Below are 13,830 nucleotides of genomic sequence, written 5' to 3'. Positions count from 1 at the left end.
CCCAGAGCACCCACACCAGATGCTTAACCTCTGAATCTCTGCCTGCATCGTCCAGGGCACGAACTGCACGTGCTTGTCTCCACTCTTGTCAGACAGGGTACTGGATCCCCTGAGGATGTCATATCTTCACTTGCGTCTCTGCCACCCACTGACTCTCAGTCCACACAAGGCTGCCCTCGGGACCATGGACTGGGCACAGGGAGCCCAGGCCAGTGTTCAGCGGCTGTTAACGCTGAAAGGAGGAAATGTAGGCAGGACATGGTGGGATTACGCCCTTCTCCCTTTCTTCCATTTCAGGAGTCCTCCCTGGCCCCAGAGCACATCTGCATGGTGGAGGTCCACTGTTGTCACTGGGCACTCACCCCAGACTGCAGTGTGTGTCCTGGTTGATAGTTCCCAGTTCACATATGGTGGCGCGTTAGCCACCCATCTGCAAACCACTGCAGCCTTGGTCCCCCGCCCGTCAGCCCTCCTGCCACCGTGGTTCACGCCCTGTGGGTGAGCTTTTGTAGTCCTGCATTTCTCACAGTCCACCTGAGATCTTCAGCCCTTTGTGGAAACTGCCCAGGCCCACCTTCCAGCAACTCATTCATTCCCTAAGATCCCGTGGCTTTTGGGGTGAGGAGGGCGCCTAGGTACAGAGGACCTGCAAGGCCATGCACATCTTGGAGCAGGCCTGGACGAGGACGGGCCTCAGTGCCCAGAGTGGCTCCAGGTTTGCTGAGGACACCAGCTGGTGGAACACAACCTGGAGCTCATCATAAAGTCCTTTCTTCCCTTTGTGTGACAGCTAAGTTGCCTGCCCACCTAGTAGTCACACTCCTACACCTGCTACCAGCCACCAGCCATACCATGAGATTGGTATGAGACTAGGCTCCTCCTTTGAAGGGGACACTTAGAGAGTTACATTTTGCCTGTTTTCTGCTGCAAGTCCATTCTAGTTCCTGACCAGTGAAGAGGGAAAGGGGGGAAGTCACCTCTTTATCCCCGAAACACCGCAAGGCTCAGCTCCTCACAACCCCATCTTTGTCTTAAAAGCCAGACTCTAGTCCCTTCTCCTTTGGTCCTATTCAACCCTGGCATTTCCTGCTCAGAGCCTAGACCAGGAAGAACCCAAACACCCACGCCTGCAGGGTCTCAGCAGCACCAGGGGCTGGCACCTGCGTTGTGCATTCCCTCCCCGCTGCTGACTGCCCATCACAGGAAGGACGTTTCTTCCTGGGAGTATTTTTCCTCAGGGAGCAGTTGGCCAACAGAATCCACATGGCCCCTGCTGCCCCTGCAGAGTGATGCCCTCAGATTCCACGGTCCAGTTATTCCTCTTCTCTGTCCTGTGTCAAGTTGCTCACAGCAGGAGCAGAGAGACTAGTGTTCAGCACTGGGCCCCTCCCTTAGTACAAGGAACAGCCCCCCCTTGCTCAGGACTCACTCTGTCCTGAATTCGTGGCATATGGTTACCCAGAGTCCCATGTACGCTGAGGCATCCCTCCTCCCTGGAAGCAGTGGGCCAGTGGTTGAGATATGCCAGCTCTGGAGGGAAACCATCTCTCCCTCGACCCCCTTCTCTGTCTCTCCTGCCCCCCTGCTTTGCCCACTGGGCCTGGTCAGTAGAGCCCAGGCTCTTGATTTTAGTCTGCTTCTCTCAGGCCTCGTCAGTCTGTTCTGCCCTCCTGTCGTGTTTCCTCCTCTCTCCTCCCCTGGTGCTTCCTTCTTCTTTTCCTCTCCTCCTGGCAAGCCCAGGAGCATGCAGTTGTTCACTCTGCGCTGTACTAGCTGTCAGTTTATCGCCTCCTCCTGAATACTCTTCACACGTCAGCATGCTCTGTCTCTTGCTGTCTTGTTGAGGTGCTGCTATCCCGGGCCAGGCTCCTGTCCTTGGGCCACAGTGCCCTGCTTGGCTGGTGCTTTTAGTGCCAAGGGCTGGTCACTGCCGTGTGTGCTGGGCACATGCCGTGCACCCGAGGAAGCCCCCACAGCAGGATGGGCTTCTCGAGGAGTAACGTCGCTTCTCCGTGCTGTCTGTTTCCACCCCTCAGTGGTGCCAGCAGCCCCCAGCAGCTGGAGCTTGGATAGCGGAGCCCGAGAGGCCCAGCCCTTCCCGTCTGCCCATGGGGGGCGCATCCTGGCACCCCCAGTGCCTCCCCGAAGCCTGCCACATGGTAAGGAGACCTCCAGTGGGTCCCCTAGATAGTCCCTGGTGTCCGATATGGTCAAAGGCAAGAAGACTCCTGGCTCAGCCACAGGCCACACATCCCCAACTGCAGGAAGGATCCTGCTGGGCTCCAGAGTCAGGGAGGTTCCAAGTCCAGCAGGTTAGTGCGGCAAGGACGTCCCAGCCTGAGCTTCCAAGAGGCTGAAGACCATGGAAATGACAACCGGACTTTGCCAAGCTTGATACTCAGCCCATTCCACAGGCTCAGATGCACCCGAACTTTGGGATGTTCTGTGTTGTATGGGTGTCTTTTACCCCAGTACCTGTGTTCTGGAGAACTTCAACATAAAGAGGGCTGTTTCTGTGGCCCTCAATGCTAACGTGTCCCCAGGAGACTCCCAGGCCTGCCAGTTGGCCTAGCAAGACAGTGGTAGTGTATAACCCAAGCACCTGCAGTCACGGGGCCCCTGTTGAGGCTCTGGTTCTGTTCCCTTTGCAGGTCATTACCTACATTTTGACGCCTTCCACCACCCCCTGGGTGACACCCCCCCTGCCCTCCCTGCCCGGACCCTTCGAAAGGTAATGTACTGAAGTGACATCCTGCAGGCTGTGAGGTGTCACCTCCTCTGCTCTAGAATCACTCCTGGGGTCGGCAAGGGGCTGAGTCCCCTCTCTGCTGCTCCTCTGTCCCCAAGGTCCCAGTCATGCAGAAGCTGGCTGACTAACACATTTTCTCCTCACAATGGAAAAACAGGAATGAAGGGATGTGGGGTGGTCAGAGGGCCCCTGGCACACTGTACACAGAGCATGAGGACAGCTGGCCCTGGGAAGCCAGGGGGCTTTCTGCCAATAGCACCAGGTAGACACCCCCCCCTCAAAGTGGCTCACATAGCATAGATGCACCGCACCCCACAGCTTCCTCTGAGAGACCTGAAATCCTGCCTGCTGGTTGCATTTTTCTGCAAACTGAGAAAAGATTTTATCAGCAGAAGGTCTCCACCTGGCCCAGGTGGGTCGGTCTGCCCTCCCAGCCCACCCCAGCTGGAGGACCTGGTCTTCTCTTAGGACTCCAAAGGGGCCAGCCAGTGGCCCGGGAGCCACTCAGTGACTGGGACAGAGCCATCTCCCACCCCCACACATGATGCTGGGGCTCCATGGACTTGCTGGGCAGTGGAGGTGGAGTGGGGTGGGGCAGGGTGGATCCCCCACCAGAGAACCATGATATTGATGAGGGCTATTTCTGCGTTCACTACTTAGCTGACTCTGGGCCTTCCTTCCACATGGTGGGCCAGCCAGCCTATCTGGAGAAGGGTGTTCTAACATGCACCCTTTTTACTTCACACAGTCTCCTCTTCACCCTATCCCGGCCTCCCCCACAAGTCCCCAGTCGGGCCTGGATGGCAGCAACTCAACGCTGTCGGGCAGTGCCAGCAGCGGTGTGTCCTCCTTGAGTGAGAGTAACTTTGGACACCCCTCGGAGGTGCCCCCACGCGCTGACGCCATGGACTCCATGCCGGGCCAGGCGTGGAACACTGATGACGACCTCGAGCCACCCTACCTCCCTGTCCACTACAGCCTCTCCGAGTCCACCGTCCTGGACGCCATCAAGGCCCAGCCATGTCGAAGCCACTCAGCCCCGGGCTGCGTCATCCCTCAGGACCCCATGGACCCACCCGCACTGCCCCCCAAGCCCTACCACCCCCGCTTGCCTGCCCTGGAGCATGATGAGGGTGTGCTGCTGCGCGAGGAGGCGGAGAGGCCGAGGGGTCTGCACCGCAAGGCCTCGCTGCCCCCGGGCAGCGCCAAGGAGGAGCAGGCGCGCATGGCCTGGGAGCACAGCCGAGGGGAGCAGTGAGGGGCAGGGAGGCGGCCGACACGTCGCCCTCAGTGAGCAGCTTGTCCAGCCAACGGCTCCAGGTCTGAACAGCAAGTCCGCCGATGCCCCTTCACCCCAGGGAGCCAGAGGCCTGGCACTCAGGAGAGAAACACCCATCTCCGTTCTACTGCCGTGAACTCGCGCGTTGCCATGTTCAGAGGCCGCAGCAGCATGAAGGGTTGTGGCTTCTCTTTTTATTTCATTTTCTACATTTCCATTTCTATGGGTTTTCTTTTCTTTACTTTGTGCAGTAGATGCTTTCTTCCTCCTGCGGTTTCAGACCATGTGGAGCTATGTGGAGATACTGCACAAGACAGAAGCGCTTTGCAACATTGCAGGGCCTGGGGCGGAAGCCAGGCCCACCCTCCAGGGTAGAAATGCACAGAATGGAAATTGCACTAGGGACCACTTTCTTTGCTAGGTGGACAGAAAAGCTCACGGTTGCATTCAGGGATCGCGTGGACTACGTGGACTACACAACATGGGTGGATGAGGGGCTACAAGCTGTTTTGCACAAATGCCTGCCTGCCTGCCCACTCTTCCAGCCAGGAGTGTGCGACCAAGGAGCTGGTCAGCCATCCTGCCAGCCCAAGTGTGTGGCCTGGCCAAGCTGCACGCCCAGGCACACTGCCAGGCTCCATGGGCCAACCCTGGTTCCTCCCCCTTGGACTTTTCTTCTCCATCACTTTGATTTTGATCATTTGCTCCCTTCCACCTTCAATACACCTCAAGCCCTGAGGGTCCACCATGGTGAATGGATCTGCAAGGGTGTATCATCCACCCTCTGGGGAGTCAGAGGGTAGTGTGGACAACAGAGGGATTCCCCCAGCCATCTTCCTCCTGGGGGGAGCTGGGCCCCTCCATGGGGTCCGAGAGGCTACATATTGAGGGACAAGCTGGTGTGGAAGTGAAGCTGGGTGCTGCAAGAGCCAAAATCCCCTGAGCTTTTAGATGTGATCAGAACACCTGTTACCCAGCTCCACAATCAGGGATTTTCAGCACTACCTCCGAGCCGAGGGCCTGGCTGCCCAGCCAGGTTTCCAGGCCTGAGGACAGATGGTCAGGTTCAGCCAGCTCCTGGATGTGGGTGGGGAGTGAGCTGCTCCTTTTGGTAGGAGAGGGCCACACAGGGATCGTCATCTCTCAAGTGGCCAAGAGCAGCACCCCACTCCAGGCCGGTGGAGACCAGCACTCAGGGTTCGGGGTGGCAAGGATGAAGTTTCTCCAGCCTCCCCAGTGTGTTGGGAAGAGTGCAGTGGTTCTTTATAGGGAACTCTTTCTCTTTCAGGTCAGGGCACTGATTTTCTCTTGGTTTATTACTTGGGAGGGTAGGGGTTGGGTGGGTGTATTTTATCAGGGTGCTTCTAGGTTACTTTAAAAAAAAAAGTCTGCAGACAAATTTTTTTCAATTTGCTTACGTTCACATTAGTGTAAGCCAAGGCCTTGGATGGTTAGACCACCTTCTTGTTCAGTAGGCACGCTGCCCCTAGTTCCTCTTCTGCTGGCCAACCCGACCTCCATAGCCAAGCCCTGGGCCTTCACATCCTAACCCCATCTGTGCCCTAAAGCCCCTTTCCAAACAGAAAAGGCCATAGGGTGTTATCCTCTATAGTTATAAATACCAGCTTGTCTAACAAGAAAGCCAGCAAGTAACCAGTTGGGAAAGATGGAGGGCCACATTCCCTTCAGGGTGTCCTGTCACCTATGTGAGTCCTTTCTGATTGTGTAAGGATTACTCCAGGCAGAATAAGGCAAGTGGTGGTTGAGGCACATGGATCAGTCATGGCAGCCCCCAGTCTTAGAGGGCAGACCTGGACTCACCTGCAGGCTTTGGTCCCTGGGCCTCATGATCTTCACGTATGTTATTGGCCTGGGGGCTAGTTTTGGACCATTGGGTAGGAGAGCATCTTTAGATTAAGGCACTTCTGAGCTTCCGTCCCTGAAGAAGGCAGTCATCCCCTTCTGCACTTGGCAGCAGGGAGGGTACCTGGGGAGTGAGTGGCTTTGCTTTTGGAAGATGAAACAAGTATGTGTTTTCCCCTCTTCATTTTCCCTAACTGAATAAAAAGGGCACATTCCAAATCCCTTATGTTGGAGAATCAGCCAGTCTGGGAAGGGTGGGAGGTCAGAGAGAATTCTTTGAAAAGATTGTGAAATATTGACTTTCATTCTTTCAAGCTTACTTGTAAATATCTATTTGAATGCTGTGTATTTGTACAGGAATTTGAGCAAAAAATGTATAGAATGTGATGTCCAATTGGTATTCAGCCCTATAAATGTGTTTTTAACCTCTGGCATTCTGTGCTTATTTGAAACAAGAACACTTCTAACCATTTCTTGTGTATTCATGTTTAAAGAGAAAGTTATTTTAAAATGATCTTACCTGTACCAGAAAGCAAAGGTAAAAGGAAAAAAAAATTTGTTACCAGTGTCCCCAGGTCTTTTACTGTATATATTGTGGTAGCATGTTCTCAATCCAACAAGTAAGTAATGTGAATTTTAGATGTAAATATCTGCCACTTGGTTTTCCCCCACTCCCTTGACTGCTGTGATGTGAATTAAAGATGAATACCTAATACCGATCCACTGAATTCACTGAATGGGGGCAGCGCAGGTGGCCCTCTCCAACCCTTGTCACCGGGCTCCATGCCCTTTCAGTCCCGTGCAAACTATTCCTCCCTCTAGTACCTTCGAGACAGGTAGTTGAGCCTTGGACTTGGTAGGAGGCCAGCAAGGGGCCCAAGAGAACTTCGCTGGGAAGCAGATGGAGATTTTTTCGTTCACGTGACCAGAGCTTGAGGGGAGATGAGGTTCTCTTCCACGAGTGAGGGCAAACTTCTTAGACCCTGTAACCTCTCCAATGTCAGGCAGCCTGGTGCTCGGGTCCAAAAGTCTTTTGAGGGGAATCCTCGCGTAGTATGACTGTCATCCTTGGAGGTCCCCCGTCGGCCTTACAGAGGGTCCAGACCCCAGAGGGTAGAGCACGTGCGCACCTAAGACTAGTGGGGAAGATCGGAAATGACCTCTATGCCTGAGCCTCAAACAGATGCTCAACTGCTAGTTCCCACGCTCACGTAACTGTTTAAAGGGGCGGAGGGAATAGAACGATGCCTTCCGTGACACTGTCCACCCTCCCTGCTACCCCTCCTGGGTCTCGACTAACCCGAGGACCGCTGACCTGTGCTCCCCATGGCGGGAGGTCAACCCACGAAGTTCCCGGGATGAGGGCTCACTGCAAGGCCTGATCGAGCAGGCTGTGCAGCAGACCGACTCCACTTCCGCCCCAGATACCCCGTTTCGGTTGAGGCCTCTGCCCTTACTCAAGATGGTTTCCAGCTCGCTTCCGCCACCTCGGCGGCCTCTTCCAGAGAGCGGCCCTGGTTCAATCAGCAGCCGACAGCTGTCTCGGGCCGAGGGCCGGCGGCACCACCGGCCAATGGGGAAGGGCAGCGTGGAGCCGCCCGTCTGGGTTCCGAAGCGCGTGGACCAATAAGAAGGCGTCGTGTGGGAGGGCGCGGAGTCTACCCGCCTATGAGGACCCGCGGCGCGCGGCCGGGACTAGGAGGCGGTGCAGCGCTGCGCAGCGGGCGCGGTTTAGTCGGGCGGCGGCGGTGGTGCTAGCGACCCAGGAGGATGTGGGCTACGCACGGGCTGGCGGTGGCGCTGGCTCTGAGCGTGCTGCCGGGTAACCGGGCGCTGCGGCCGGGTGACTGCGAAGGTACGGCAGGGGCCGGGTCCACGCGGTGCGGTCCCGAAACCAACAGACACCGAGCGGCCGGGGGCGGGGGCTGGCCGGTCCCGCCAGGTCCACCCGACAAGGGGCAGACACCGGGCCTGGACATAAGTCCGACGGCAGAAAGTTAAGACTTGATCGTGTTACTTGGTTTGAAATTCAGATGGGGCCGCAGTGCTTGTGTTCCCTATTCTCCGGGTCAGGTCCATCCATGTCTGTAGATTCAGGAAGATGTATCTCGGGGTTCTTTGTTGGAAATGAGGTGCATCATGATAGTTTTTCTCCTGGGTCTCCAGTCGGTCCATTTAGGAGGTCATCGTGAGTGCCTTCTCAAGGACACGTGTTTAGCCGTGGCTTAAACTTGGCTAAAGGGGCAGGGGGAGAGTCGTTGGTGAGTCACTGGGATGGGGATGCCGGCATGGCCCCGGTTGGACCAGGGAACCCCAACACCTTCGAGCCAGGCTGTCTACCTGAGAGGAACTCGGTGGTCCCCTAGATAAAGTACCTTGATTAATCACGGTTCTCTCCCATTAGAAATTGGCGAAGGATTCCTTCTTGGAAGGTTGGCATATTACTTGGTGATTGCTGAACATCTTGCATTTCTTTTCCAGTTTGCATTTCTTTTCTGGGAAGATTTTACCAAGACCTCAAAGACAGAGATGTCACATTCTCACCAGCCACTATTGAAAAAGAACTTACCACTTTCTGCCGCGAAGCAAGAGGGAAAGAAAATAGATTGGTGAGTAGCTGGTGACCGCCCCCCCCACCCCAGGTCCGGCCCTGACTTTGTTTAGCCCTTAGCATCACAGGCCTCTTGAGAAGACCCCACCTATCTGTCTGCCAGGCCAGCAATAGTCAGTGAACTGACAGGGGAATCAAGTTCTTTCCCAAAGAACATTTTGCTATTGCAGTAGCTCTGCTCTTGTCAGTATTTACCAACCACCCACTGTGTGCTGGATACCGGACTGCCAGGTGAGAGATGCCTGTCACACAAACAAATGATGGATGGAGTGAGTGTCAGAGCCCCTGAACCTGGATGGTGCTGCTTTAGGCAGAGTCAAGAAGTATCTTTGTGACGAAGGGTCATCACTGAAGCTGGGAATCACTGAGCTGGGAAAGAGCATCCCTCACAGAGGGAGCAGACAGCCAGATCCCAGAGACCAGGAGGGTAATGAGGTGTGAGGAGTGGATAGGCCCAGCTTGACCCAAGGGTAAGAGGGCCTAATTAAGCAATAGCTTTTGTGGCTTTGTTATTTTTTTCTTTTTCATTTTTATTTTATATTGGTGGCTTTGTTATTTTTTTATTTAAGCATCTGGCTTGTCTCTTTGAACCCTGGTGACTCTGTCTGATGACAGTCGACTCTGAGACTGAGCAGATGTTTAAACCTGGAGCTTGTTCCGAGTGCCCGGGCAAGGCAGACATGGGGACACAAAGCTCTGGCAGAGCAGGAAGATGTTCTGGAGGAGACGCTTTTCTGTGGCACCTCCTGAAGGCGATTGTCCTTTATTCCTGTAGTGCTATTACATTGGGGCCACAGACGATGCGGCCACCAAGATCATCAACGAGGTGTCGAAGCCCCTAGCCCACCACATCCCGGTGGAGAAGATCTGTGAGAAGCTCAAGAAGAAGGACAGCCAGATCTGCGAGCTGAAGTATGGTGAGTGCTTCTCAGACTTGTTTAGTAAACACTGCTCACCTTCTGCAGACGGGCATCACTGGGTGAGGGTCATGGGAGAGGCAGAAGGTGAACTAGAGCTGTAGTGAGTGGTCAACACGTACACTCATCGCCGTCAAGGTGACCTGGTTCCTGGCCACTTCCTGTGTATCATGGTGGAGCTGAGCTCCTTAGATTTCCAGTTGCCACTTCTGAAGAAGTAGATCACCAGGTTTTCATTCCAAGGGGCCTTTTGATAGACTCAGATCTTTCATTTAGCTTCATTTAGTAGCTGAAAGAGTATTAACTGCTGGGCAACACTGTTGTTGTTGTTGTGTACCTTCGAGACAGAACCAACTCATAGCTGACCCTCCAGCACATTTTCAGAGGCAGTAAATTGCACGGGAAGAGATTGCCCATCTTTCTCCCACGGAGCAGCTGGTGGATTTGAACTGTTCACCTTTGGATTGGCAGCACAGTTCTTACCATTAAGGCACGAGAGCTCCCTTTGCAGCACTGTAGGTGGTTCTAAGTGATGGGGCAGGGATTGATTTGGCATCCTTGTGGAGGAGGTGACATTTCCACAGAGCTCTGAAGGCGGTGTGGGATCAGCCAACGGATAGCTCCTGTATCACAGCCGGATGGCATGTGAGTGAACAGAGCACACAGGTTCTTGGTGCTTTGAGAGGACTTGTGCTTTTAGTCTGAGTGAAGTCTGGGCCATTAGAGGTTTCTTTTTTTAAAAAAAAAATTATTTTATTATTTTTGTGTGCATGTACCATCAAATCAGATCTTTCTGGTACAGAAGGAGATTGTCCCTGCTTCCCCGGCAGAGCATCTGGTGGATTCAAACTGTGCGCCTCTGGGATTGTAGTTGCAGCTCCTTACCACTAGGCCACCAGAGCTCCCCTCATTAGAGGTTTCTGAGCAGAGGAAGGACATGATGTGAAGGCCCAGGGCTTCTCTCCACACGGGCACAGCAAACCCCAGAATGGCGAATACCCGCATCTCTCTTGCTGAGTCAGCCTCTAGTTGTGCAGTTACTGGTGACACTTGATTGTGAGGATCAGGGCCAGGGAACTCTCCTTTGCTGTTAAAGCAGCATAAGACCTCTGGTGGCCCAAGGAAGCTGCGCTGCCATCCTGAAGGCATGCAGTTCGAGCCCACTAGCTGCTCTGCGGGAGAGGGACGGGCATACTCCCCCAGAGCGATCACCTGCCTCTGAAAAACCAGCCAGAGGGTCAGCTCTGTGTTGCTCGTGACTCAATGGTTACACAACAACATAGCATTAAAGACAATAGAAAAAAAAATAAATTGCATTTCAGAATTAGTAGCTTGGAAGAAAAAGAAAATTTCTTAAAAAAAAAAAAGCATCATATTTTATTGACTGTCCTAGGGCTTGTGTTCACCTGCTTGTACAGGGATGTGTTCTTGGAGGTCCCCCCCAGTCCGTGGTCCCTGTGGTGATGTGGGTAGGTCCTGGTGGTTATGCAGAGTAGGCCCTAACCAGAGGCATGCTGGGAAAACAGCTGGAAATGCTACCTGCACCAGGACTTCCTGTTCACACTTACTGCCCCTGTGACTATAAGATGTTCTTGGGTTGGAAGCTGTGCTCCTCCTTATACCGACAGTATGGCCTCCATCCCTGTCCAGGCAGCACCATCTCTGATGGACACTGGACAGGAGGCCAGCTTTCTTGTGAAGGACCTGGGCACTGACGCGCCTTTCTGTACATCTGGAATTGTCTCTCCCTCTTACAAACTAGGAGGGCCGCGTTTTTAAGGGATGGGTTAACCATGAAGGAGGAGTGTCCTGTTTTAGGATTATTGGGGGATGGGTGGCTACTCTTTCCCAGCTAGTCACTCTTCTTTCTCCTCCAGACAAGCAGATCGACCTGAGCACAGTGGACCTGAAGAAGCTCCGAGTTAAAGAATTGAAAAAGATTTTGGACGACTGGGGGGAGACCTGCAAAGGCTGCGCAGAAAAGTCTGACTACATCCGCAAGATTAACGAACTCATGCCTAAATACGCCCCCAAGGCAGCCAGTTCACGGACTGATTTGTAGTCTGCTGCAGTGGAGGGATGGAAAAAAAACAGTTCCTCTCTCTCTTCCCAAATAGCCTTTTTGTAATTTATTTTTTAAGTGGGCTCCTGACAAATGTCAGGTGTGAAGCCTGGAGCTTTCCTGATGTGCTGGGCTCAACAGCACCCCCGTGTGGGGATTCACTTCCTTCTGTTGCTGGTTTACTCTAGGGACTTCAAAGTGTGTGGGGAATTTTTTTATTAAAGGAAAAAAAATTTCTAGTTCTTGGAGAATTAGAATGAATATTGAAGTAGGGCTTCACCCCATAATGAGGATCACACTGCCTTGTGCTTCCTGCTTGCAAAAAATTCTCAAGTATAGTCCCACTTGGTCCTCAACCACCCATCATGTTGGAATTCCCAGGACAGGACATGTGGGGTCATGCAGCACTGGAAGATAGCAGGTACCGCTGAGAAATGGGAGGCTGAGCTTGTGATCCCCATTCCCGGTGTCTTACCTAGTGAGGGGGCTGTGGGAAGCACAGCTCTTCTTGAAGGAGGGGGAATGTGGTAATTACAGGAAAGGTCTTACATTGGTTCAGTAGAAGCAGGGATGGGGGTATGTGCACTTTGTTTTCGCTGATTGCCCTCAGTAGTGGCGCATTTCTTCCCCCCCCCCCCCGTTGTGTCAAGTCAGATGTGACTGGCACAGGAAGAGGTTGCCCTTCTGCAGCAGAGCATCTGGTGGACTTGAATAACACGCCTTCAGGACTGCAGTGCAGCTTCTTGCCAGAGCTCCCTGATAGTAGGCCATTTCTAAAAGTACTCTTCCAGTGACCTCCTAATCTGGATCTGTGGTGTCTCGACTGTGTTTTTGCGAGACTGGTAGGAGATGATTTGTACAGGGAAGTAGTGGGTACCTATTTTGTGCCTTTGTCTACCCAAGATAAATGACAACTGCTCTTGTAGATCCCCTGGAGGCCTGGCTTTTTAGCTGCTCTCTGGAAGGCTAGCGCTTCAGAAACGTAGTTGCCAGCCTGAGCTTTCGCTAAGTCAGTGGAGGCACCTCTGCTCCCAGAGAGAATGCCTGAGTGGAATAACTAAGAAGCAGTGCTTTCGAAGAACCTGTGATGCCCGAGTTCAGTTTGCTCAGCCCAGACCTGAAGTGTGCCGATAGCCTCTGGCCTCCAAGCCACACAGACTGTTGAGGACACTGAGCCTTGTGGCCCCACTTTCTGTAGGGAGGTCTGATTTCATTTCTCTGGAAACCGATTTTAAGATGCTTCTGCTGTGTTACTGATGCCTCCCAGCTTTCCACATCTGCCATTCTAGGAGCTTCTGGCTGGAGAGGAGGAAAGGGCAGAAGTGACTGTTTCTCACCCCACAGTTTCTAAGGCCAATTCTGGCTTCAGTGGTAAACCCGGGAGAATGACACTGTGCCCAATGGCTTGGGCACCTGGACAGGATCAGCTTCAGGAGAAAGGCCCTGGCTAGCGAGATACCAGTATGGCGGGCTGGTCACACCTGTAAACTTGGCAAGAATCCTCTTTCCTAAAAGGTCAGAGCAGGCCTTGCCTTCTAGCTAGATGCCCAAAGCAGAGGACAGTGAAGCCAACGAGTTAATCCAGTGCCTAATATGCAAGTTTGTGGGTCTGGAGTTTCTGTGCCTGAACTCAAGACGATTAGACTGACTGCCATGGCACAAATACACCTGAGTCATGTGCTGAAACCTGTAGAGGTGAATCTAAAGATGTAAAGGCTCCCCGGGAGGCGTGGGGTGTGTCAGTCCTTGACCTGTCAACCCCAGGTCACGTAGGTGATAGATTCCTGATGGGGGATGGCCTCAAGCCTAGTTTTAGGATCTGGGAACAGCACGGAAAAGACGCTACTAGCTTAAGGCCACCGATTCTGATGCTCACGGAACTGCCAGTCCTGTTCCATTGAGAGCAGATGCCACGGAGTGAAGCCCAAGCCCGGACCGGCGGCCGGGATCCCAGGAGGCGCGAGCCCGCAGTCGTTCTGTGCAGCACCGTCTCTCGGCCCCGCCGGCCGCATGGTGGCGCCAGAGCGCGCTGCTGGCTTTCCTGTCGGCTGAGACGTCACGGGCTCTGACGGCGCCGCGCGATGACGCAGGCTCGACGCTGGTTCGGCCAACGCGCCGTGAGGTCACGTGAGCCGAGCGCTCGGCGCGGTCCTATGACGCGCCGCCCCGCCCACCCGGCTCGGGTCCCGTCCCGCCCCGTCGCCGCAGCCGCGCCGAGTCCTTTTGTCCAAGATGGCGGCGCCGGGGGCGCTGCCTCCTCGGCTGCCGCTGCTGCCGCCGCCTCTGTAAATAGCCTGCGGGCCGCCCGCCCGCCTGCCGCGCCAGCGCCATGAAGCGGCAAAGCGAGCG

The 13,830-nt window shown here is 54.2% G+C and overlaps 3 protein-coding genes across 3 annotated transcripts in view; all 3 read left to right on the top strand.

Annotated features, from left to right (window-relative positions):
• DOCK3 (dedicator of cytokinesis 3) overlaps nucleotides 1-6,607 on the top strand; it is a 310,047-nt gene extending 303,440 nt beyond the window's left edge. The window contains exons 50-51 of the mRNA XM_006892272.1: nucleotides 2,652-2,731; nucleotides 3,498-6,607. Of these exons, the coding sequence (XP_006892334.1) occupies nucleotides 2,652-2,731; nucleotides 3,498-4,007 (590 nt within the window). The 3' untranslated portion in view covers nucleotides 4,008-6,607. The remainder of the gene's footprint in view (nucleotides 1-2,651; nucleotides 2,732-3,497) is intronic.
• Nucleotides 6,608-7,661: 1,054 nt separating this feature from the next.
• Nucleotides 7,662-11,744, top strand: MANF (mesencephalic astrocyte-derived neurotrophic factor). Its single transcript, XM_006892271.1, has 4 exons — nucleotides 7,662-7,746; nucleotides 8,373-8,500; nucleotides 9,278-9,419; nucleotides 11,297-11,744. Exons 1-4 carry the CDS (start codon nucleotides 7,662-7,664, stop codon nucleotides 11,479-11,481), a joined length of 540 nt encoding a protein of 179 aa, XP_006892333.1. The 3' UTR covers nucleotides 11,482-11,744.
• Nucleotides 11,745-13,745: 2,001 nt separating this feature from the next.
• RBM15B (RNA binding motif protein 15B) overlaps nucleotides 13,746-13,830 on the top strand; it is a 2,793-nt gene continuing 2,708 nt past the window's right edge. The window contains exon 1 of the mRNA XM_006892270.1: nucleotides 13,746-13,767. The gene's annotated coding sequence lies outside the window, so the exon portion shown is untranslated. The remainder of the gene's footprint in view (nucleotides 13,768-13,830) is intronic.

The sequence above is a fragment of the Elephantulus edwardii genome, unplaced genomic scaffold (genome assembly GCF_000299155.1).
Source record: "Elephantulus edwardii isolate Elephantulus edwardi_28Jun2011 unplaced genomic scaffold, EleEdw1.0 scaffold00113, whole genome shotgun sequence".
Classification (NCBI taxonomy): domain Eukaryota; kingdom Metazoa; phylum Chordata; class Mammalia; order Macroscelidea; family Macroscelididae; genus Elephantulus; species Elephantulus edwardii.
The sequence above is the reverse complement of the archived record's forward strand: the minus strand, read 5'-3'. Positions and strand labels throughout refer to the sequence as shown.